Below are 27,033 nucleotides of genomic sequence, written 5' to 3' on the forward strand. Positions count from 1 at the left end.
AACCACTGCTGGAAGCGTAGTTTGAAATCAAAAAATACTTCACTGAGAATTTGTGTAGCTCTCACTTCTTTTTTACCTTTTGACAACACAGGAAGTGTATAATGCAGCCTGACATTACTTGTAATTCAAACAATGTTAGTTTTCACTGAAATGACTTTATCACAGTATAAGTTTCACATATATGCATTGTTTTGCCTTATAATTTTGGTTAAATTACTAAAGAAATATTTTCAAGTGTGCAGCAAAAGCAAAGTTCAAAGTCATTCAGTGTTCAGTAACAGTTGTTGAACACAGTTCTTTCAGCCATTTAAAAAATGTAAAACCCATCCTTATCTTGGGGCTGTATAAAAACTGGCATCGGGCTAGGTTTGGCCACGGGCCCTAATTCATCAACCCTTGCTGTATAGTCCTAACCAATTACACATTCCCAGTGAGTGTAAGTGCCTGTTTCTCCCCAACCTTACAGCCAGTGAGTACTATTAACTTTTAAAAACTACATTGTTTCAACTTGCATTTCTCTGAATATTAATGAGGTAAAATATCTTTTCATGATAATAAGCCATTTATATTCCTTCATTATAAATTGGCTGTTCATATTTTTCCATTTGTATTGCCTTAAAAATTTTCATTCCAACAATCACTCTGTGTACCAAAAAGAGTTCTAAGTCCTTTTTAGTGGCTAACCTACCTGTCCAGTATTATTTTCCACTGCTTTCTCCCGCATGTCCAACACTTCTTCCATATTAAAAGGCCTGCCACTCCCTGCAGGACTGTTTTTTCAAGCTTGTCTGCATATATAGATGTCAGTCTCTGTCTGGAATGCCCTTCCCCCACTTATCCTCCTCATGTAACTCTTATTTATCCTTCAAGACTCAGTCCAAGCATCAGTTCCCCCTTTGACTCTACAGCACTCTGTGCATAATCTGCTGTGAAACCTATCACGCCATTGGTAATTAACTGTTGGTTTACCATGATCTGTCTACCTACTAGGCTCAAAGCCTGTTATGATCTTTACACCTAGAACAGTGCCCAACACTTGCTGTTATTAGTTGCCATTAAGTCGGCTCCGACTGTTGGTGACCCCATGTACAATAGAACAAAATGCTGTCTGGTCCTGTGCCGTCTTCACAGTTGTTCGTATGCTTGAATGCACTGTTGCAGCCACTGTGTATTTTGAGTTATTTCCAGCCTACGGGTCTGGCTCATCTTCCAGCACTATATTGGACACTATTCTGTTATGATCCGTAGAGTTTCCATTGCTAGTTTTCAGAAGCAGATCACCAGGCCTTTCTTCCTAGTTGTCTTAGTCTGGAAGCCCAGCACTGAGTAGGCACTAACTATTTATTGGTAAAATTAGTTCAAAATAGTAGTAGTGATAGTAGTATTAACAAATAAAGTAATATCTGGCAGACATAAATACCAGAGACAAATCTGCATAGTATTCTCTGGATAGGTTTAGCATAATGTAAGATAAAATTCATTTGAAGAACCTTACTCAAATAAAATTTCACTAAAGAAAATAGCAATTAAGGTTTTCATTTTCTGATAAAAACAAGTATGGTAAATATTTTATTAAAAGCTTATATTTTTCCCTAATGGCCTAAAATAATTTATTTAAATAAGTGCCTTTAGTTACAGCTGTGATCTTCAATTCACAAAAATTTTCTTGTACTAGGAAAAAAACTAAGAATATTAAAATAGCAAACCCAAACCATACTCACTGCCATCAAGTCAATTCTGACTCATAGTGACCCTAAAGGACAGAGCAGAACTGCCCCATAGGGTTTCCAAAGCTGTAAATCTTTATGGAAGCAGACTGTCACATCTTTGTCCTGCAGAGAATATTAAAATACAAAAAAGAATTTTCATCTGCCCTGTTCTGTAATCTGAACAGTGTTTCTTTTTTTCAAAATCTCTCTTGTAACTCAATGAAGATTCATTTTGGATTAATCTTTTATTTTGCTTTTATTTCCAAAGGACATCCATTACCTTGCCCTAGATAAGGGTGAACTGGCACTAGCTGAAGTGGCAAGGAAAAGAGCTAGTGACATTGATACAGAATCAATAACCTCTGGAGTTGGTAAGAATTAATGCTGGGTTTTTTTAAAGTGCTTTTTGTTTTAATCAATACTTATTCAGTATCATTTCTCTTTGTTTGTAGGGCATGGTTGGTTAATTTGAATTACTTCTTTGTAAAGACAGAGTGTCTTTTTTTTTCTTTTTTAAAAAAAAAAAAAAGAACAATTAAGCCTTGACAAATAGTACAATATGAATATACAAGTTGGAATTCTATTAATGTGAAAATTGATAATCAGTAGTTAGTTTCATCACCATTTAGCAAAAAGAAAAAAGGACATTGTTCTGTTCATAAGATATAGGGTCAAGAGTTTATTATCATCAGCACTGTAATTAAAATTAACTAACACAGGAACTTATATAGCTCTTTATTTATACACACAAACGTCATATTTCAAAAGAATTTTTTTCATATCAGACAAAGGACTTCACATGGAATTTGAGGTTTGGTGGGTGATTTGCTTCTGTTTAGAAGCCACTAGAATCCTTTTTGGCCTAGGAAACCCTATGGGGCAGTTTTCCTCTGTCACATGGGGTTGCTGTGAGTCAGAATCGACTCAAGGGCACACAACAACAACAACAGAGTCATTTTAGTGTGTAGTCTTCCAAAGAAGACAAATTAAAAGCCCAGGTTGAATTTAAAGGTCCATTTAAAACTTTAAAATATAGAAAAATTAATGTTTTTCTCAATACTGTGATATCAACATAAGCTTCCTTTTTCTGAACTCAATAACCTAATGTCACTAAACCTGGTAGTATTGATACCTGGATATCATAATTCCCATTCCTCCTGGTATTTCCTATTTCTAGACCAGGCAAAAGACCTTCAGAATTGTAACTGAGTTCATTTCTCTGTGGAACTCCTGTGAAACAAAGAAGTTTTAATAGTATTTCCACTTAAGTTGCTTGAAATTATTATACTGAGCCTCTCCATTGATAGATCATCTTGTGCTGTGTTTTTATAATACTATTTGCAGCCAAAGGGATCAACTGTCAGCCTCTCTCTCTAACATTTACCATCAGAGAGCCCAGTCTTAAAGGTGGTACTGTAGGACTCAGAGCCAGTCTACCAGGGCTGCTCTACAGCTCAATGCCAGGGCTGACAGTTACCAGGAAGATAATTCCATTCTCTTTCCCCCACCCCAAGAGAATTCCACATTGACTGAACCCAAGAGGTGCATAGACCACTTTCAAATCTCTATCCCTAATGGATAAGGAATATTCATTGTCTTGGTCATCTAGTGCTGGCTGCTATAACAGAAGTACCATAAGTGGGTAGCTTTAACAAACAGAAGTTTATTTTCTCACAGTTTAGGAGGCTAGACGTCTGAATTCAGGGCGCTGGCTCTAAGGGAAGGTGTTCTCTCTCTGTCGACTCTGGAGGAAGATCTTTGTCTCTTTTGAGCTTCTGTTCCCGGGCAATCTTCATGTGGCTTGACATCTCTCCTCCCCCATCTCTGCTTGCTTGCTTGCTTGTTTAATCTCTTCTATATATCAAAAAGAGATTGACTTAAGACACATTCTACGCTAATACTGTCTCATTAACGTAACAAAGAAAACCCATTCACAAATGGGATTATAGTCGTTAAGATTTATAACACATATTTTGGGGGGACACAATTCAATCCATAACATTTATTGGTACAACATTAGATAAGAATGACTTTAACTGACCTACCACTATAACTTGTTACTTACTAGTGATTTGATGTCCCTCCTAATATCAATAATAATAATAATAATAAATCAACTGCTGTCAAGTCTACTCTGACTCGTAGCAATCCTATAGGACAGAGTAGAACTGCCCCATAGCGTTTCCAAGGAGCGGACGGTGGATTCAAACTGCTGACCGTTTGGTTAGCAGCCAAGCTCTTAACCAGTGCGCCACTGGGGCTCCAGTAATAGCTAATATTTACTGAATGTCTACCCTGGCCCAGACACTATTCTAAATTACTCATTTAATCCTCACCATGACTGTATTCGTGTCCTAGGGATCCCATAATAAATTACCACAAACTGTGTGACACAGAGGTTAAGTGTTCAGCTGCTAACCAAAAGGTTGACAGTTCAAATCCACCAGCCTCACCTTGGAAACCCTACGGGGCAGTTCTGCTCTTACAGGGTCACTATGAGTCAGAATCAACTTGACAGCAACAGGTTTGGTTTTGGTTTATGTGACTTAAAACAAGAGAAATTTATTCTCTTACAGTTAAGGAGGATACAAGTCCAAAATCAAGGTGTTGGGAAGGCCATGTTCCCTCCAAAGGCTCTAGGGAAGAATCCTCCCTTGCCTCTTCATAGCTTCTGGTGGTTACCACAATCCTGTACTGTATCTGATACCCTAGTGTATTTTGATACCCTTGGATCCCTTGACTTGCATCGCTCCAGTCTCTGCCTCCATCACCACATGGCTTTCTTCCTGTGTATATCTGTGTCTCCAAATCTCCCTCTCCTTTCTCTTGTTAAGACACCAGTCACTGTATTATGGCCCAGTCTAATATGACCTCATCTTAACTCAATTACATCCATAAAGACCCTATTTCCAAATAAGCTCATGTTCACATGTACTGGGGGTTAGGATTTGAACATAACTTTTTGGGACACAGTTTAACCCACAATAACCACTCTGTGAGGTAGGTAACTATTTTGTATTTGTTATGAGAAATCACTTTGAAGTAAATGATGAAATCATACCATCTTAATAGGAACTTGGATATTATATGATTTGGATATAAATATTCTCCATCCCTATCCCTCTAGACATTTAGGGAAGCACAGCAGGTTAATTCATATTCACTTTTATAGGAACTTTCCTCAGTTGTCCTGAACTCTGTCTTTTCCACTAGGGTAGTAGAAGCCATCTTTGCATTTTAAGGCTCTTTAAATTATTAAGGGTGAAAAAGAATATGAGATTACCATAAAACACATAAAAGTGAAGAAACTCCACCATTCACAAAAATGAATGCTGTGTCTCCTATTGATTTGGAGTAGTTCTCTATGTCTTATAGATACGAATACTACGCTGAATATACGAATCTCAATTTTCTTCTTCCACTCTTTGATTTGTGTTTTCACTACCTTAATAGTGGCTTCTGAATCCTTAAAACGATTCTTCATTTTAATGTGATCTCTAATTTATCCTTTTTTCCTTGATGATTAGGTTTTTGTGTGTCCAGATAGAAAAATTTCAGTGTATTCCAAGGCCACAAAGAAAACCTCAGGTTTTCCTCTAAAAGAATTGTTAGATACCTTTCACATTTAGATCTGCAATGCATCTGGAATTGATTTCTGTGTGTGGTGTAGGTGGGCTCAAGATTTTTTTCTCTTATGGAGACCCAATTGCCTTAGCGCCATATATTGAAAGAACCGTCCTTTCCCCAGCACACTTCAGTATCACTTTGTCCTTAATCACGTGTCTGTATACGTATGAGGCTGTTTCCGGACTCTGTTCTATTATTAGTCTGTTTGTACTTGCATGAATATCTCATGGCTTTAACAATTCTGACTTTAAGTTTCAGTATTTGGTAGTGAAAGTTGTCTAGCTTTGTTCTTTCAGATTGCCTTGGCTATTCTTGGCCCTTTGCATTTCCATATAAATTTCAAAATTACCTTGTCATTCTCTCCTCATCCCAAAATGGATGAAATTTTTATTGGAATAGCATTTAATCCATAATTAAATTTGAGCAGAATTAATATCTTTATAATATTGAGCTATCCAATCCATGAATATGATACATCTCTCCTTTATTTAGGTCTTCTCTTTCTCAACGTTTTCTAGTTTTCACTGTAGCAGCATTCCACATCTTTCCTTAGATTTATCTTAGGTATTTCTTTTTCTGCTTTGAATATGGTAACTTTTTTCATTTTCTATTTGTTTATGGTATACATACCATTAATTTTTGTATATTGATCTTATATCCACCAACAGTACTAAATTTACTTACTGTCAGTTTGTAGATTCTTTTGGGTTTTCTACATCTCTAATGATGTCATATTGCTCCCTGGGTGGTGTAAACGGTTTGTGCTCAACTACTAACTGAAAGATTGGCAGTTCAAACCCACCCAGCAGCTCTGCAGAAGGCCTGCTTCCATAAAGATTATAGCCAAGAAAACCCTATGGAGCTCAGTTCTACTCTGTAACACATGGGGTTGCCATGAGTCAGAACTCACTCAATGGCAATGGGTTTTTTTTTGTTTGTTTGTTTGTTTGTTTCTTCTTGTTTTTTTAATGATGGCATGTATAAATAAGGACAGTTAATTACTTCCTTTCCAGTTCTTAGGCATTTTATTTCTTTTTTCTTTCTTAACTGCACTGGCTAGCAGCTCCAGCATAATGTTGAATAAAAGTTAGAACAGGCATCATTTTCTGGTCCTTGATCTGGGGAACACTTTCAATAGTTCACCATTTGGTATTAGGCTTGCAGAAGGGTTTTTTTTTTTTTTTTTGTGAAATCTTAATCATATTAAGAAAGTTACCTCTTATTCCTAATGTACTAAGATTTTTCTATCATGAATAGATGGTCAGTTTTATCAAGTACTTTTTCTGTATCAAGATGATTATACCTAAAATGTGGAAGTGGTTTTGGAATTGGATAATGGGTAGAGGCTGGAGGAATGTTGATGCACTTGACTGTAAGAGCCTAGATTGCCTTCTAGAGGCTGTTAGTAGAATTATGGATATTAAGCGTGATTCTGATGAAGATTCAGAAAGTAATGATAAATCCTATAGAGAAAGCTTCTGTTGTCATGGATAGAATGTTGCTAGAAATGTGGGCATTATATGTACTTCTGGTAAGGCTTTAAATGGAAATAATGAACATGTTATTGGACACCAAAGGAAAGGTGACCCCTGTTATAAAGTGGCAAAAAAAACTTCTCTGAATTATATTCAAATGTTTGGTAGATGGTAAAGTTTTTAAATGATGAACTTAGATATTTAGCTGAGGATATTTCTAAGTGAAATCTTGAAAATAAAACATGTTTTTTCCTTTTCGCTTATAGTAAAACATGAAAAGAGATAAAGCAATTAACTGTGCAAAAAAAAAAAAAAACCACCACCACCACCCAGAACTTAAAAGATCTGAACAATTCTATTGTAAAAACTAAGAGAACTTGCCTTGGAAAGGACACTGAAGCTTTGGCTACACAACTGTTTGTTTGCCTGTGACTCATGGATCTAATCAACCATCTCAGCAGAAACTCTGTCTGCTTAGACTGAAAGGGACAGAGACAGGATGAAATGAAGGAAAGCTATCTTCCCCTTGGAATTCTACAGGCAAGAAATGGGCCAATGGAGCTACTTGGTTGTGAACATCTGTTGTCCTCCAAGAAAAGGAAAGCAGAACTGCTGGAAGGAGCACAGGGGGTCAGGGCTACTGCTGCCTAGGTTTCAAAAAGTAGTGTCGCCACCACCTCAGTTCCAGAGGGTGGGGCTACCATTCCAGTGGGCCAGGAGAATGAGGCCACTACACAAAGTTGTGGGAGTGAGGTTTCCATGCCAGTGCTTGGAGAATGGGGCCACCCAGAACCAAGGACGTAGGGTCACCAGCCCAGTGAGTGTGGAAGATGGGGATGTGCCCAGGGCAGAGGGCCTTCCACTCAGACCCTGGAGACTGTGGCCAATGCCCAGAGTCTGGAGGGCAGGGCCATTGCCCAGATACCATATTTGTACACAAATCATGCATGCCTTCTGTGTTTGTATGCTGGCCATGTCCTCCCACTGCAAGGTGTTTTCATAAGCATGCTATGCTAATTTATTTTTTTACAGCAACATGTGGAAGAGGATTGGCATGGCGGTGTTTGTGAGGTGCCTCACGAGGGGAGGGCATGGCCGGCCAACAAACGCAGAGGGTACACATTATTTGCATAAAATATGGCATACCTGAAAAACAGAAGATTATTTTCAAGCCTTAAGAGCTGATGAGATTTGTCGTGTTGAGTTGTGGACTTGCTTGCTAACCATGACTCCTTCTTTCCCTCCGTTTTCTCCCTTTTGGAATGGGAATGACTACTTTGTGCCTGTTTCATCATTGTACTCCTGAAGCAGGTAACTTGTATTCTAGGTTTCACAAGTCCACAGATAGAAAGGAATTTTGCCTCAGGATGGAACACATCTAGAGTCTCACCCATACTTGATTTAGATAATTTAGAAGATGAGATTTTGGACTTAGAGTTGATCCTGAAATGGCTTAAGACTTTTGAGGATGTGATAGGTTGAATGTGTTTTGCACATGTGAAATTTGGGGGGGCCAGTGGAGCCCTGTGGCACAATGGTTAAGTGCTCAGCTGCTAACCAAAAGGTCAGTGGTTCAAACCCACCAGCCACTTCACCAGAGAAAAGACCTGGCAATCTGTTCCCCTAAACATTTAAGCCTAGGATACCCTATGGGGCAGTTCTACTCTGTGCAATAGGGTCAATATGAGTCAGAATTGACTCAACACACAACAACAACAAAGGGTAGAATGTTGTGGATTGAATTGTGTCCTCCAGAAATAGATATATACAAGTCCTGGTCCCTATACTTGTGGACATGATCTTGTTTGTAAATAGGGTTTTCTTTGTTATGCTGATTAGGTCATACTCAAGTAGGGTGAGTCCTAATCACTTCTGAGTTATAAAAAGACCAGAATATACACAGAGACACATATCGGGAAAGACGGACACCAAGGAACATGAGGGAACCCCAGGGCTACCAAAAAAGGAAGGGCCTCCCCTAGAGTGATGCCCTGAATTTGGACGTATAGCCTCCTGAACTGTGAGAAAATAAATTTTTGTTCTTTAAAGTCACCCATCTGTGATATTTGTGTTACAGCAGCACTAGATAACTCAGATTGGGGGTATTTGGGGAGACGAGAGAATCTGGTTTCCAGAGGTGCCACATTACTTAAAATGTCAAATTTTCAATGAAAAATTATGAGACATGCAAAGAAACAAGAATGTATGGGCTATACACAGGGAAAAAAAGCAATCAATAGAAACTATCCCTGAGGAAGCCCAGAGGTTAGACTTACTAGACAGAGACTTTAAACCACTAAATCCATAGCACTTGTCTAGACTTTGGAACAATAAATAACTCAGTATTTACTAAATGAATGAATATACAAATGTGTGAGCAAACATTTATAATAAAAGATTTAAAAGAAGGATAAGGAGGAAATGGAATTTTAAAAATGTAAGTCATACATAGTAGCAATGTGCAAGAGGAAAAGAAAATTAATTAAGGGAACATTACACCTTTACAATAGCATCTAAAAGAATAAGATACCTCCCAAGAGTATGGCCCCCAGGTACCCTTTTAACTCAGTACTGAAGTCACTCCTGAGGTTTACCCTTCAGCCAAAGATTAGACAGGACTATAAAACAAAATGCGACTAAATGGGCACACTAGCCTAGGGGCAAGGATGAGGAGATAGGAAAGCTGGTAATGGGAAACCCAAGGTCAAGAAGGGGAGAGTGTTGACATGTCATGAGGTTAGCAACGAATGTCACAAAACAGTATGTGTATTAATTGTTGAATGAGAAACTAGTTTGCTCTGTAAACCTTCATCTAAAGTTATAGATAGAAAAATTTTTTAAAAAAGGAATAAAATACCTCAGAATAAATTTAACCAGGATAGTAAAAGACCTATATACAGAAAACTAAAAAACATTACTAAAAGAAATCAAAGAGGACCTAAATAAATGGAAGGATATTCCATATTCATGGATTGGAAGGCTTAATATAGTTAAGATGTCAATACTACCCAAAGCAATCTATAAATACAATGCAATCAGCATCAAAATTCCAACAGCCTTCTTGACAGAAATGGAAAAGCCAATCCTCAAATTTATATGGAAGGGCAAGGGACCCCAAGTAGCTAAAGCAATCCTAAAGAAGAAGAAAGTAGAAGGACTCACACTTCCTGACTTCAAAACAAAAAATAATGCTACAGTAATTAAAACAGCCTAGTACTGGTATAATAACACACACATAGACCAATGGAATATAATTGAAAGCTCAGAAATGAATCCATACATCTATGGTCAACTGATTTTCAACAAGGGTGCTAAATCCATCCAATAGAGAAGGAAAAGTCTCTTCAATAAATGGTGCTGGGAAAATTGGATACCCACATGCAGAAGAATGAAACAGGATCCAACCCTTACATCATAAACCAGTTCAAAAGGGATCAAGGACCTTAATCTAAGAACTAATACCATAAAATTCATAGAAGAAAATGTAAGGACAAAGCTGTGGGACCTGGGTTTTTGTGATGGACTATCTGATATGACAACAAAAGCATGAGCAGCAAAACCAAAACAGATAAATGGGACCTCATAAAAATTAAAATACTTCTCTGATGGAGGAGGAGAAAAGTGGGGTGTGGAACTGAAATTCTAGTAAAAAGACTAGACTTAATAGTCTGACTGAGACTGGAGGAATCCCGGAAAGCATGACCCCCAGACTCTCTGTCAACCCAGAACTAAAACCATTCCCGAGGCCAACTCTTCAGAGAAAGATTAGAATAGACTATGGGACATAAAATGATAATCGTGAAGAGTGTGCTTCTTAGCTCAAGTTAGATACGTGAGACTAAATGGGCAGCTCCCGTCCAGAGGTGAGATGAGAAGGCAGAGAGGGTCAGGAGCTCGTTGAAAGGACACAGGAAATCAGGGGTGGAAAGGAGGAGTGTGCTGTCACAACATAGGGAGAGCAATTAGGATCACATAACAACGTATGTATAAATTTTTGTATGAGAGACTAACTTGAATTGTAAACTTGCACTTAAAAGTACAATAAAATAAAAATTAAATACTTTTGTTCATCAAAAGACTTTATCAAAAAGTTGAAAAGAAAGCCTACAGAGTGGGAGAAAATTTTTAGGAACCATACAGCCGATAAAAGTCTAATATCCAAAAACTATAAAATACTTCTGCAAATGAACAACAAAAAGACAAACAACCCAATCTGAAAATGGGCACAGGACTTGACCAGACATTTCAACCAAGGAGGATATCCAAATGGCCAACAAGCACATGAGAAGATGCTCGAAGTCATTAGCCATTAGGGAGATGCAAATCAAAACCATAATGAGATACCATCCCACCCACATTAGAATGACAGTGATCAAGAAGAAAAACAAAACGGAAAATACTAAGTGTTGACGAGGATGTGGAGAAACAAGAAACTTCATCCATGCTGTTGGTACTGTAAGTTGGTACAGCCATTGTGGAAAACAGTTTGATAGTTCCTTAAAAAGTTGAACACAGAACTACCATACAATCCAGCAATTTCCCTCTTAGGCATATACTCAAATGACCTGAAAGCATCAAAGCAAACAAACATATGTAAACCAATGTTCATTGCAGTACTATTCACAATAGCCAGAAAGTGGAGACAACCGAAATGTCCGTCAGTTAATAAATGGATAAACAAAACATGGTACATACAAACAATGGACTATTACTCAGCCATAAAGAGAAATGAAGTTGTGACGCACGCCACAACATGGATGAACTTAGAGGACATTATGTTGAGCAAAATAAGACACAAAAGGACCAATACTATATGATATCACTTAAATAAGCAATTATATAGAAACCGTAAGTGGTTACCAAGGTGGAAGGAAGGGGGAAGTAGGGTTTTTTACTTAGAATGCATTGAATCTGTGTTAATGGTGGTGGGACAATTTGGAAAAAGAGAGCAAGAATGGTTGCACAACTTGAAGAATATAATCAAAGTCATGAAGTGTACATGTAGAAGTTAATGAAATATTATATGTTCTGTTGTTATGTATGTTGCCGTAATAAAAAAAGATGTAAGTGAGCAGACAATTACACAGGGAAAAAAGCCTTTAAAATACAATTTCCATATCCTAGTATAAACACCACACCATCTTTCTTGGCAAAACTGAATAGAAATATTGTTACCTAATAAGACAACTTAAAGTATGTCCATGAGAGCCAAAATATGAATATCCCACCTGAATTTAGAGACAATCTCAAGAAAAGATCTGATGCATTGAACACTAATGACCAAAGACCAGATGAGTTATGGAATGACACCAAGGACATGATACATGAAGAAAGCAAGAAGTCATTAAAAAAAACAGGAAAGAAAGAAAAGACCAAAATGGATGTCAGAAGAGACTCTGAAACTTGCTCTTGAATGTAGAGTAGCTAAAGCGAACGGAAGAAATGCTGAAATAAAATTGCTGAACAGAAGATTTCAAAGGGCAGCTCAAGAAGACAAAGGAAAGTATTGTAATGAAATGTGCAAAGACCTGGAGTTAGAAAACCAAAAGGGAAGAACACGCTCAGCATTTCTCAAGCTGAAAGAAATGAGAAAATCCAAGCTTCCAGTTGCAATACTGAACGATTCTACAGGCAAATTATTGAACGACACAGGAAGCTTCAAAAGAAGATGGAAGGAATACACACTCACTGTAACAAAAGGAATTGGTCAACATGCAACCATTTCAGGAGGTAGCATATGATCAGGAACTCATGGTACTGAAGGAAGAAGTCCAAGCTTCCCTGAAGGCACTGGCGAAAAACAAGGTTCCAGGAACTGACAGAATACCAATTGAGATGTTTCAACAAACGGATGCAGCACTGCAGGTGTTCACTCATCTATGCCAAGAAATTTGGAAGACAGCTACCTGGCCAACTGACTGGAAGAGATCCGTATTTGTGCCCATTCCAAAGAAAGGTGATCCAACAGAATGCGGAAATTATCAAACAATATCATTAATATCACATGCAAGTAAAATTTTGCTGAAGATAACTCAAAAGCAGTTGCAGAAGTACACCAACAGGGAACTGCCAGAAATTCAAGCCAGATTCAGAAAAGGACATGGAACAAGGGATATCATTGCTGATGTCAGATGGATCTTGGCTGAAAGCGGAGAATACCAGGAAGATGTTTACCTGTGTTTTATTGACTATGCAAAGGCATTCAACTGCGTGGATCATAACAAATTATGGATAACATTGCAAAGAATGGGAATTCCAGAACACTTACTTGTGCTCATGAGGAACCTATAATAGACCAAGAGGCAGGCATTCAAACAGAACAAGGGGATACTGCATGGTTTGAAGTCAGGAAAGGTGTGTGTCAGGGTTGTATCCTTTTACCATACTTATTCAATCTGTATGCTGAGCAGATAATCCAAGACGCTGGACTATATGAAGAAGAATGTGGCATTAGGATTGGAGGAAGACTCATTAACAACCTGCAATATGCAGACGATACAACCTTGCTTGCTGAAAGTGAAGAGGACTTGAAGCACTTACTGATGAAGATCAAGACCACAGTCTTCAGTATGGTTTGTACCTCAACATAAAGAAAACAAAAATCCTTGCAACTGGACCAGTAAACAACATCATGATAAACAGAAAATATTGAAGTTGTCAAGGATTTCATTTTACTTGGATCCACAATCAATGCCCATGGAAGCAGCAGTCAAACAATACATTGTATTGGGCAAATCTGCTGCTAAAGACCTCTTTAAAGTGTTAAAAAGCAAAGATGTCACTTTGAGGACTAAGATGTGCCTGACTCTATTTTCAGTTGCCTCATATGCATGCAAAAGCTGAACAATGAACACGGAAGACCAAGGAAGAATTGATGCCTTTTAATTATGGTAGTGGTGAAGAATACTGAATATACATGGACTGCCAGAAGAACAAACTCATTTGTCTTGGAAGAAGTACAGCCAGAATGCTCCTTAGAAGGGAGGATGGTGAGATTTTGTCTCATGTACTTTGGACATGTTATCAGGAGGAACCAGTCCCCGGAGAAGGACATCATGCTTGGTAAAGTAGGGGGTCATCGAAAGAGGGAGACCCTCAACAAGATGGATTGACACACAGTGGCTGCAACAGTGGGCTGGCTCAAGCATAACAATTGTGAGAATGGTGCAGAGGGTTGCTATCAGTTGGCACCAACTTGATGGCACCTAACAACAACAGGACATTTTACCCCACCTTGTTTTTCTTCAAAATTTATCTTAGCTATTCTTACCCTTTGCTGTAGCATATGAACTTAATTTAGAATTAGTTTGTCAAGTTTCATGAAAAACTTCACAGGGATTTTAAGTGAAATTGCACTGGCTTTGTAGATTATTTGGGGGAATAACTGACATATTTATGGTATTGAGTATTCCCAGCCACAAATGTGGTGTATCTCTCCATTTATTCAGATCTTTTATGTACTTCAATGATGTTTGGTAATTGCTCGTAATTGTCTTGCTCATATTTTATTGTATTTATTCCTGCGTACTTTGTGTTATTTTGTTTTCCTCTATTATACTTTCTAAGTGACTCTTACCGGTGTATCTGATCTGTGCTGGTCATAGAAAGGAACCGTAAATGTGTCTACCTCTGAAAATGCAAATTGGGCTTTAGCAGGGTTAGAGCAGTTAGGTCAGTGGCACACAGTGGGAGAGCCTTAAAGCCTGTTAGCAGTTTTAATTCAGGACCTTTGGAATCCATTGTGGTGTCTTAAAGAACACGAGAGGTCAGAAATGATGCACCAAAGGAATTCTTACTGCTGTGCACAGGAGAGACTGGAATGCAGAAATAAAAAAGAATCCTGCTAATTACTTCTAACCAATAAACAATAAGCCCATTTGTAATATTTTTCAGGCAAATCCTATTTTTAAATGAATATGTGAAACAAACTATAATAAATGTTCTATCGTGTATGTAAACTTACATAGTATTTGGATTTTCACGCTTTTTAGTTTTTTTTTCTCTTCAGGCACTATTGTTTTATTTCTGGTTTATCACTCATTAATACAGATAAATAAATTCTATAAAGTCCATACCAGTCAAACACGCTAATAACTTTTATACAGCTTAGTAGGGGAGGAACAGATTATACTCAATTACAACAGTTCATATCTGCATGCTTAATGCCTATAGAACATAAAATTAAGCTTAATAAGTATTTAGTAGTAGCAGCAGTAAGAAGTTTAAAATAGTCTATCCCTTCTGTTTCTCCTCTGCTTTTTAGTTCTGTAGGCAAATTTTATCCTGCTTAGTAGAATGACAAAAGAGATATGGTGAGAGCTAAAATAAATAGAATGAGATTACAGATATAAAATAATTTTGAAGAAGATGCAAATATAAACTGAAAGCTGGTGTTGCTATTATTAAGAGTATGATTATAATATAAATTAAGACAGTGTAGGTTCTGTTGACCTAAATTGAGTGCCTGATGATTTTTAAGCTATGTGATTATTTCAGGTATCCCCATTCTTTAATGACCTATTCTCTAATTTGTCAAGTATCAGAAATAAATTTTTAAAGATTTATAAAAATGGGGGAGGGGTTTACAAAATCCTCTATGATAATAACATTTTGAGTATGGACTCTGGAGCCAGACTGCTTGGGTTTGAATACTAGCTTTACTACTACCCGCTGTGAGACCTTGGGCAAGTTACTTCTCTGTGCCTCAGTTTACTCATCTTTAAAAGATGAGGATAATAGTACCTATTCGTGGATTATAATAGGACTAAGTTAATACATGCTTTGAACAGTGTCTGAAAAAGATTAAAGCACAATAGAGGTTAGCTATTAATAGTGCTTTTACAAAAAAAATTTAAATATAGTATATATTTTCTTGAATAAACATTTCTTGATTAGTAAGATATTACACAGAGATTTTTACTTGTTCTTGGTTATACCATAATTCCTATTTAATTTTAGCATTCTTTATTAAATATGGAATGTTATAAATCATTTGTGTCAGAAAAGTAGTGGGGATGGGCATCCTGTAAGATTCTCCTTTAGAGAAGGCTGTATTTTTATAATCGTGCCATGTCCAGTGTGATCCTGACAGGACAGATTAACATCAATCTGTAGTACAATACAAACTGTAAAGTAAAATCTGGCCTCTTGCACTTTCATCCTTGCCAGCGTTAAATGAGCTTCATTGGTGGTACAACAGTGATGGTATAATGCCAATGGTATATTTGGTAGGGAATAGTCTAGGGTACTGTAATAAGAGACCACAATGAATTTAAAAAGCTAGAATTTTATTTCCTTCTCACATAGCAATCTTGGGAGGTATTCCAGGACTGGTATAGCATGCTGGTATCAGATTCCTAGGCTTCTTCTATCTTGTTGCTTTGTCCTCACTAGAGGATAGCCTTTATCTGCATGGTTGAAGATTTGCATCCCAGCCTACAGGAAGGAGGAAAAAGGAGGGCCTACTCATTTCCTCTATAGGAGATGTTGTGCATCACTTCGCTCACATCCCTGTATACAACCTGGTCATAATGCTACACCTAACCATAAGAGTCTGGGGAATATCTTCAGCATTTGGCCAGGTGCCCAGTAAAACACCTGTTATTATAAAAGCAGAAGAAAATAGATACTAGAGGGACAGCTAGCAGTTGGTCTGTTACAATGAGATTTGAAGAATGGTATTTAGAAAAAGTAAAAAGAAAATTGGGAAATCAATTCTATATAACCCCCATATGCAGAGAAAGAAAATATACAGTTCCCAGCCACACTTAATTCATCTGCATACATTCAAATCTTTCCAAATGCATTATATTTCCAAATACATTTATCATATATTATCTTTCTGATACTATGCTAGATGTAACTTTATAAGTTGCCATCTCCTTTTAAAATTTGTTTTAACAATTTCTGATATAAAAACTTACTCATGCTTAATGTAGAACTTTAGAGAATACAATATAAAAAATAAAGATAATTATAAAGAGTACTCATATTATCACCCAGAAATTACTGATAAGTTAGTGCATCTCTTTCATCTTTTTTCTATACATATATTTAACAAAATTGAAATCATATTATTTATCTTTTTGTTACTCAGTGGTCTATTGTGACCACATTCCCATGTCATTAAAAATCATACAAAACCTTAATTTTAATAGGTTATCTTCTTCCTAAAATGCCTTTTTGGTTTTAATATAAAGTCATGGTACCATCTTTAAAAGCATATTAAAAATTACCTTCAGTAGATGATACCTCAGTGAAGGGAAAGATTTGCCCTTATATGTTAATTAAAATACCTTACTACTAATATAAAATTCTCCTAAAATTAAGCTACAAAAGAAATGTTTAACTATACAAACTACTTAAATCTATGGTTAACTATTTAACTTCCTGCACTGTGCTTGAGAGGTTACATTACTTGTTTGACTTAGGCGGTATATTCATGCCAACCTGCTTTTGGCTACACTTCACCTATCCTCCCTTTATTGTGTCATGATGTCTGTCAGTTTTGATCTATACCTTCCTACCTCTAGGCAATTTTGCCTAAAACCATAATCCTAAACCCTTCATAATTATAAACACATCAAAGACTAACTGGTTTGCTTAGCTGCAGAGGCCTATACAAAACTGCATTACTGGTATAACTTAAAAGAGATTTATAGTTTTCAGTAAAGTTCCTAAGAATGCCATAATTATCAAACCTTTGTTCCTTTCCTTGTGGTAACATAATGTTGTCAATCACAGAATGTGACATATCCAATAATACCAAATTCTTAATTACTGTAAATATAGATTTTCTCTGAAGTAGGTGTTATTTTCTGGTGGAAATTTTCCTTCATTTAAATAACTTTTAAATATTTTTTAAATTTTGAAATATTAGGTTATTATATTCTGAAACAATGTGTGAACTTTTTAGAACTCACCTATTCATAAATTAACAGCTACTAAGCAAAAGAAAATAGTCTTTTCCTGTGGGGAAAGGCACAAACATTATTTGGGCCTTAACCCCATTTTCTTCTCCTTTTCGGAACACAGGCAAGCATCTCAAACCTTCTTTTCTGCTTTACTCATTAGGTGGACTAGTAAGTTGTGCTGATGTCTGTTTAATTTTTCTGCAAGTAAATAATGAAGGAATTTTACTTGATGATTTGGTATATAATATTAAGAGTAACTAATGAAACTGAAGTTAAAGAATATAGAATATGTGCCAACTTGGCTAATGTGAAATAAGCAAAAATATCCTTTATTAATAATCCCAAAATGTGGATGGACAAATAGATTCACGCAGGACTACAGTATAAACTTTAAGACTAACCATATAACATTTAAAAAGTCACTTCTCTGGGTTTCAGTATTCTCGTCAGTAAAATAAGGAGATAGGACTACAAGAGTCTACGCCTTTTCCAGCACTAAAGTTCTATGCATATGATTATATATAACAGAACCCAAACTAAGAAACTTTATATAAAATTCTAGCCAACATACAGCCATGTGAAAAAAATAAGCACTTACTGATTATCTATGGAATATACCAACCAGTTGTCTACCAGTTGCGTTTGAGTCTATTCTAACTCATAGTGAACCTATGTGTCTCAGAGTAGAACTGTGCTCCAATGTTTTCAATGGCTGATTTTTCAGAAGTAGATCACCAGGAATTTTTTCCAAGGTGCTTCTGGGTAGACTCGAACCTCCAAGTTTTCAGTTAGCAGCTGAGCATATTAACCTCCTGTGCCACTTAACTGTTAGAAAACAATTGTTTGAATACGCTCTTAGAGGATTTTTTTTTTCCCCATACAAAAATTTATACATACATTGTTATGTGACCCTAATTGCTCTCCCCATACATTCTGCGACAGCACACTCCTCCTTTCCACCCCGGATTCCCCACATCCATTCAACCAGCTCCTAACCCTCTCTGCCTTCCCATCTCACCTCTGGACAGAAGCTGCCCATTTAGTCTTTTGTATCTACTTGAGCTAAGAGGCACACTCCTCACGAGTTATCACTTTTATGTCCCACAGTCCAGTCCAATCCCTGTCTGAAGAGCTGGCCTCGGAAATTGTTTTAGTTCTGGGCTGATAGAGAATCCAGGAGCCATGCTTTCCGGGGTTCCTCCAGTCTCAGTCAGACCATTAAGTCTGGTCTTCTTAGAGGATTTGTTTATAGGAGGAATTGCTTAATTCAAAAAGTATTTTGAATTAAATTCTTAGTGACTTTAAAAAACTTACTTATACTGAAATTTTATGTAGCAAAAAGTGTAATATCAAGGTACTCGAGGAGAAGAGCTAACACAGAAACTGAGGAATTTCTAAAGTTGACAGAAATCTTTGAGTTTTAGAGCTGAATTTTGACCTGTTACAGATATTCTCTATGTGAGAACTTATATCAATTCTGAAAGCATTCTTTCTATATATCCTATGACACCAGAAAATCTCTATTTACACAAGAAAGTTTTATTCTATAATTGGCCTATAAAGTTTGAGTTAAAAATTGTATATTGGCTTTATCCAGATTAAATATGTTATATCTATATAACATTTTACAGATTACAAAATGGTTTCACATGCCATAAATCGATATTCTCAAGGGAAATCAGAGACAAATTAGGTTTTTATAGTCCATTAGATTCCCAAGGCTTAACGAAAATAAAATGGCTACATTCTCAAATCTAGTAGTCCTGTAATACTTTTAGCTATAGGACAGTATTTGAAAGCTACTCTATTTCGTCCCCACCACATATATCATACGTGTTTCAAGAAATGTAGACCTCAAGAACTCACAAGGTATTCCAGTGGTGCACTGGAGCTGGCTCCTATGGCTTTGGAAATGCCAATTGTGTACATGTTTTCCCAACACTTTGAGTTCAGTGATACCCTGTTGGTAGCTAAAAATCAGCCATTGTGGAAGTATTTACACCACAGAAATTGCCAAACTCTAAAAATTGATTGTTTTTGTTTGAGACATTGTTGTTAATCATTTACTAGCAGATAACTGAGGTAATCCCAAGTCATGACATATCTAAAACCTATACTATAACTCTTCCTGATTCTGAAACGACCAGAACTGGCCATTTTAAACATTCACATATATCCTTCTCCAACTTCCTATTGTTTAACTGGAAAGGCAAAAGAGGGAGTAGAGTCCATATTATATGTCATTTATTGCTTACCTTTGAATTTATACAGCAGTTCTAGTCCAACAGAAATGTAACACAAGCCACATACATAACTTTGAATTTTCTAGCACATCTTATAGTATATCTCAAATCAGATGCTAAAATTTTTATTGGAAATACTTGATACTTGATCTGTACTTAAATTTCAAAAAACTTACAGGTAATTAAGTAAATTCAAGTACTAAATTTTTCAACACATTCTTAAAAATTTTATAATTCCTGAGTATCACTTTAATTTAAAATAATTTAAATTTAATTTCAGTTCCTCAGTCACACCATGTTTCAAGAGTTTTAACTGCCACAAGTAGTAGTAGTTACCATTTTGGACAGTGCAGGGAGTTTCCCTGAAGCTGAGGTCTTATTCCATACCAGTGTGAAGTGTGGAATTGAATGTCACCTTTCAGTGCCTCAGTCTCTGAGAAAATAAATAACCTTGGAAGAACAATGGATTAAGAGTTATAACTAATAGAAATTGTAATTATTGCTGTAATCATGAAATTACCAACATAACAGCTGCCATTTTTGTCATGTTATTTAACAACTAACTTGTCAAAGAAGCAGTAGCTGTGTTTTGGAGAAGAGCTTAACCTTGTTAGGTACTATAGTATGAATGCTAAGCATTTATGCAGTGCTTTTCATCTTAAAGGGCTTTCCAAAATTAATTAATCTGATAACATAATAATATGTCATTTCTGTTAGAAGTGAATTCCTGAGGCCAAAGAGGGCCTTTCTGCTCCACAAAAACATTTAATACACTTAATACACTTGTCATATACTCTTTTCTACAATGTACATTATTCACAATACAAAATATTCATATTAACTACTAATTGAAATATTTTTCTGATCCTGAGTACCATAATAAACTAATTCGACAGAGAAAAACGGGGCTTCTTACTGTTCTTGTTGGTTGCCTGGAAAGCTAACAAAAGCTAAGCACAGCTTTCTTGATTGTATAAATTAGATTTAAAAAATTAGATTTTAAAATGCCATTTTTATAGTACCCTCTAAACTGCCATCAGAACCTTAATAACACCATCCATTTTTCTTAGGCTTTATAATTTTCAGAGTACTTACCTGCATTTTATTATCTCAAAAAACCACTGCCGTTGAGTTGATTCCAACTCATAGTGACCCTACAGGACAGGGGAGAACTGCCCCATAGGGTTTCCAAGGAGCAGCTGGTACATCTGCAGTGTCGACCTTTCGGTTAGCAGCCGAGCTCTTAACCACTGTGCCTCAAAACCCTAAGAAGTAAACAGGACAGGTGCTGTTACACTCATATTTTAAATGAAATTCAGAAAGGCCAAGTGACTTGATCAAAGTTACATAGTGCAAGAGCTAGAAACAGAATCCAGGTCTTGTGATTTTAGCTACCATTGATCAAGTACTTAGTATATGTTGGGGAATATGTTGAATACTGTTCATGTATTATTTGTTTTTAATACAACAAATCTATTTTATAGATGAAGAAAGTATGATGCAGAAGATTATAACACATAGCTCCTTTTTATCTCAAAGCTTATGTTCTTAATTTCTATATTATGCTGAATCTAAAAATGGAATATTGCCAGGGTAAGAGAACCAAGGAACTAATCTTTAGTAAAAATAAAACTACCATTTATTAGGCATATGTTACTTGCCAGGCATAGTACTAAGCTCTGCAATTACTGTCATATTAGTTTTTCCATTTTCCAGGCAAGGAAACAGAGTCTCAATGTCAGAGACAGAATTTTAAACCATTCCCCTTTGACTCCAAATCCCATACTCTGAACTGTTTTGTCTTTCAGCTTTTTTATTTCAATTCTTCTGCTGTTTCCCATATTCTTTGTTTTCATAAAACTGCTTTTTACTGAATTGTTAAGAGTTTTTTTGGAGAGGGGTTGGTTGGTTGTTTTTAGTTTTGTCATAAATCTCCAAAACAAAAAAAAGATAGCAAGTTTTCTTTGTCTTTCTCCTGATTTACCATATTACACTAACACTGCAGGAAAGCAGCTTTCAGCACTGTCTCATACAATCTCGCTAACAACTCTGCATGGTAAACTGATGAGTTAGAATCCCAATGTGGAGCTGCACTTTTTTACATTAGCTTATGACCTTACGCTAAGCAATTCTTCACTTACGAAATGGAAAACTTCTGCAATACTACCAGAACTAAAAGATATTGAATTGTTCCTTCTGTGGGTATTTTGATATAAAGCTATGTTTATAACAACATAATATGAAATAAAAGATTAAGCACTGTTTAGAAAATTATAGTAATGTAGCTGAATAATTTGTTAATGGAGACGACTGTGTGTATGTGTATAATTGTTTTTCCTCAGAAAAATTCTTTTTCCCTATATTACCTGAATATGCATCTGAACTTCTCACTTCTTGTTACTGTAGTAATCAGAAATAAAAGCGTTTGGAGGTTTTCTAATTCACTTAGATCTTGATAATGCTTTTTCACAATAAATGGTATGTTAACCTAAGTACCACAGTATTTCCTGTGTAAACTTTCTGTCAAATTTCAATTCTTTTTTCTTTATTTTCTGGCTAATTATTCCTCTAGTACAAACGTGCATTTGTACTAGATAGTTACCATGTTCCAGGTAAGACTGTCTCCAAGAAGGAAGTAAAACAAGTTTGTACTGTACACATACATTCATATGCAAGGACAAAAGGGAAGACAAAATGTGAAAGAGAAACATGTCTCTAATAAAACCTCTTTTCATTATCTTGAATTAAAGGTATTCATAAATGTATGTTCCATAGTAATGTATAGAGATGAGTATTTCATTAATTTGTAAAATTTATAGTTCTTCTATGTTAATAATCTAAATATTTGCAATATATTCCTTTAAGTGGAAGAAATAGTTGGCAAATAGTTTCATGTCAGGTTGTATATGCCTACTAAGTTTATAACCTAGTTCTTCTGTTTATTCAATGTAAAGTAACCTGATATGACAGAGTATGACATATCACAAAGATGATTCAGGTCAGGAATTTCCAGAAATCTTCTTGGAAACAATACTTTTAAAAAGGATATAAGTAAATAGTATTTTAGAAATTCGTAGCATTTGTAGTAGTCTTTTTTCCTATTATCTATCAAAGAATTGAGTTCAAATGCTTAAATGCTTAGGGAAGTCTTTTACAGGGTCGGGGGGATATCTGCAGTACTGTAGCCTGAGGTGATTTAGGGTATAGGAGTAATCTCCCGGTTTCTCAAAATTTAGGGGTGCCTACCAGCCAGATATATCTATTTGGAGTTTGCACATCTATTTGTTGACAAAGCAATTCAAATAATAAAACTATATGTTCCCATCACCTATTTTCCCCTTCTTTCTGAAGCCCCTGCAGTTATTTCACTGTCATCACCAACTCCTGTCACAAAGCACGGGGTTTCAGCAAAGAGTACGGGTATATGAGTTGATCATAAGATTTGTTTATGAAGGGCCGAATTTTGCTTCTACTATGGGAAAATTAATCTGTACTTTTTAAAGTATAGCATACATTCAAGGAGTGTACAAATTATAAGCGTTTAGTTCAAAGAATCTTCACCAAGTGAACGCATCCATGTAACCAGCATCCAGATCATGAGACTGAACCAGCACTCCAAAAAGCTCCCTTTGTCAACCCCATCTCATATTACCAAAGGATAAACACTCCTGACTTCTAATACTATAAATTAGTTTTACCTGATTTTGGAATATAATACTGCAGTATATACTCTTTTGGAGACTGATTTCTTTCACTTAACATTATGTCTATGAAATGCATCTGTATTACAGTAGTCCCCCTTTATCTGTGGTTTCGCTTTCCTCGGTTTCCGTTACCCATAGTCAACCATGATCCAAAAATGTTAAATGAGTATGTAGCTTGATGAAATCTTGCGCTGTCCTGCTCTGTCATTCACATAACTTTTATTGTAGTATCCTGTTAAATTGTTATATTTTATTACTAGTTATTGTTGTTAATCTTTTACTATGCCTAATTTATAAATTAAACTGTATCATAGGTATGTATGTATAGGACAAAACATAGTATACATAGGGTTTGGTAGAATCCATGGTTTTGGGCATCTACTGGGGGTCTTGGAACATAACTCCTGTGGATAAGAGGGGACTACTTTACACATACTATTCTGTTGTATACCATAATTGTGTGCCACAATTTATTTATTCATTTTATCACTGATGGACATATGGGTATTACCAGTTTGGGACTATTATAAATATTCTTCTATATATCCTTTGGGAATATTTGTACCCATACCTGTGGTGTATAATATCTAGGACTGGAATTGCTGGGTCAAAAAGTTAAATACAGAATGACTATATGACCCAGCAATTCTGAGTTAAATTCTGTGTTTAACATTTTGAGGAACTGCCAGTTTTCCACAGAGGCTGCATCATTTTGCATTCCAACCAGCAAAGGATGAGGATTCCAGTTTTTCCACATCCTCGCCAACACTTGTGTTTTGTTATTCTGGTCAAAGCCATCCTAGTGAGAGCCAAATGGTATCTCATTGTAGTTTTGATTTTCATTTCCCTAATGACTACTGACCACCATTCGTCTGTCAGTTTGATGTACTGTGGGGGCTTGTGTGTTGCTGTGATAGTGGAAGCTATGCCACTGTTATTTCAAATACCAGAAGGGTCACCCAGGGTGGACAGGTTTCAGAGGAGCTTCCAGACTAAGACAGACTAGGAAGAAGGACCTTAGATCTACTTCTGAAAAAACTGGCCAGTGAAAACCTTATGAAATAGCAGCAGAACATTGTCTGATATAGTGCCAGAAGATGAGCCCCTCAGGTTGGAAGGCACTCAAAATACAACTGGGGAAGAGTGGCCTCTTCAAAGGAGAGTCAAACTTAATGACATGGATGGAGTAAAGCTTTCAGGACCTCCATTTGCTGAAGAGGCACAACTCAAAATAAGAAACAGCTGCAAACATTAATAATTGGAATGCAAAATGTATGAAGTCTGAATCTAAGAAAACTGGAAGTTGTCAAAAATGAAATGGAATGCATAAAGATCAATATCCTAGGCATTAGTGAGCAGAGATGGACTGGTATTGGCCATTTTGAATCGGACAATCATATGGTCTACTATGTCAGGATTGACAAATTGAAGAGGAAAGGTATTGTATTCATCAGAAATCTACTTTATCTGATATTAATATAGCCACCCTGATAATATTCCATTGTATGGATATATTATGTTTTGTTTATCCATTCCTCTATTAATGGACATTTTAGGTTGTTTCCACCTTTTGGCTATTGTGAATAATGCTGCAATGAACATTAATGTACTGGAGTACATTAATACTTTTCCCTATTACTCTCTTTAAGGACAACTAAAAACACTAACCCATTGACATCAAGTCGATTCCGACTCATAGTGGCCCTACAGGACAGGGAAGAACTGCCTCATAGGGTTTCCAAGGCTGTAATCTTTACAGGAGCAGACTGCCACATCTTTGTCCCATGGAGCTGCTGGGTGGGCTTGAACCATCAACCTTTCGGTTAGCAGCCAAGCGCTTAACCTCTGTGCCACAGCATTTCCCAAAGTAAATTAATAGGTACTATGAGTCAGAGTCGACACATCAATAGGTTTGGTTTTGGTTTATACACAAATGATTTTATGGTCCAGTAAGTTTGGGGAGTCTGAGGTTAAGCAAGTTTCTTCGCAACTTCTCTGACCCTTTAATATACCAAAGTGCACACCTCATTTCTCAAGCTTATTGGACAATGTGATCTGCTTTTGTGTACTATCTGTTAACATTTAATGAAACAATTTTTGAGAAATGGAGGTTTGGATAATATGTAGCATTACTTACAAATACCAGGAAAGGAAATGAACATTGATTAGGAAGGTCGATAAATTAGATTCTGAAGGCTCTCCAAGTGAATTTAATCTGGATGCTCTTAATAATGCATGTTTATCATTCATCAAGAAATTAGGTCTTGGAATGGTAGGATTATTCAAAGGGATACAAATGTGTTATTAAAATAATCTCACCTATACCTAGCTTAGTACATTATCTGATAATATTATTAGGTCTTTGCTGATTATCATTTACCTATCAGAAATTACCTAAAAAGCTGCAAATGCATTGCAGAATTTAGTGAGAACTGACCTACCATTCAGGTATGAATAGAATTCTTGACCATTTATCAATGGCAAGTGGGTTGTTTCCCTAAAGTAGGATTCCTAGTTTTCTCATTTAAGATTTAAGACCTAGGAAAACAACAAATGCTGGCATGGTTATGGGGAGACTGGAGTTCTTATACACTGCTGATAGGACTGTAAAATGGTACAACTACTATGGAAAAACGGTATGGTACTTCCTCAAAAATCTAGAAATGGAAATACCACATGATCCAGCAATCCCACTCCTGGGTATATATCCTAGAGAAATAAGAACAGTGACACAAATAGACATATGCACACCCATGTTCACTGCAGCATTATTCACAATAGCAAAAAGATGGAAACAATCTAAGTGCCCATCAATGGATAAATGGAATGTGATACATACACACAACTGAGTACTAGGCAACAATAAAGAATAATGATGAGTCTGCAAAACATCTATAACATGGATGAATCTGGAGGATATTACACTGGGTGAAATACGTCAATCACAAAAGGATAAATATTGTATGATATCACTTTTATAAAAAGTCAAGAATAGCTTTACACACAGAAAGCAACGTTCTTTGACAGTTACCAGGGATGGGATGCAGGGAGACTCACTCACTGGATAGTAGACACATGTTAATTCTGGTGAAGGGAAAGGCAATATACAATATGGGGGAAGTCAGCACAACGTGACCAAGGTAAATGAAGACACTGAGAGGTACACAAGAATAAAGGACACTTCCGGCAAAATGGTGCTGTAGGCAGAAGCACCACGCCGTCCCTCCGCAGCAAAGATCCAAAAAACTTAAGCTGAACAGAGAAAACAACAATCCTGAAACCCTAAAACATCAAATGAAGAGATAAAGAACTCAGCCAAGCACCAAATGGAGTGAGAAAACTGACAAAGAACGGAGAGCGAG

The 27,033-nt window shown here is 36.4% G+C and overlaps 1 protein-coding gene across 1 annotated transcript in view; it reads left to right on the plus strand.

Annotated features, from left to right (window-relative positions):
- Positions 1 to 27,033, plus strand: part of WDPCP (WD repeat containing planar cell polarity effector) — a 294,162-nt gene that overhangs the window by 200,381 nt on the left and 66,748 nt on the right. The window contains exon 16 of the mRNA XM_012555700.2: positions 1,978 to 2,080. Within this exon, the coding sequence (XP_012411154.2) occupies positions 1,978 to 2,080 (103 nt within the window). The remainder of the gene's footprint in view (positions 1 to 1,977; positions 2,081 to 27,033) is intronic.

The sequence above is a fragment of the Trichechus manatus genome, unplaced genomic scaffold (genome assembly GCF_000243295.1).
Source record: "Trichechus manatus latirostris isolate Lorelei unplaced genomic scaffold, TriManLat1.0 scaffold00004, whole genome shotgun sequence".
Classification (NCBI taxonomy): Eukaryota; Metazoa; Chordata; class Mammalia; order Sirenia; family Trichechidae; genus Trichechus; species Trichechus manatus.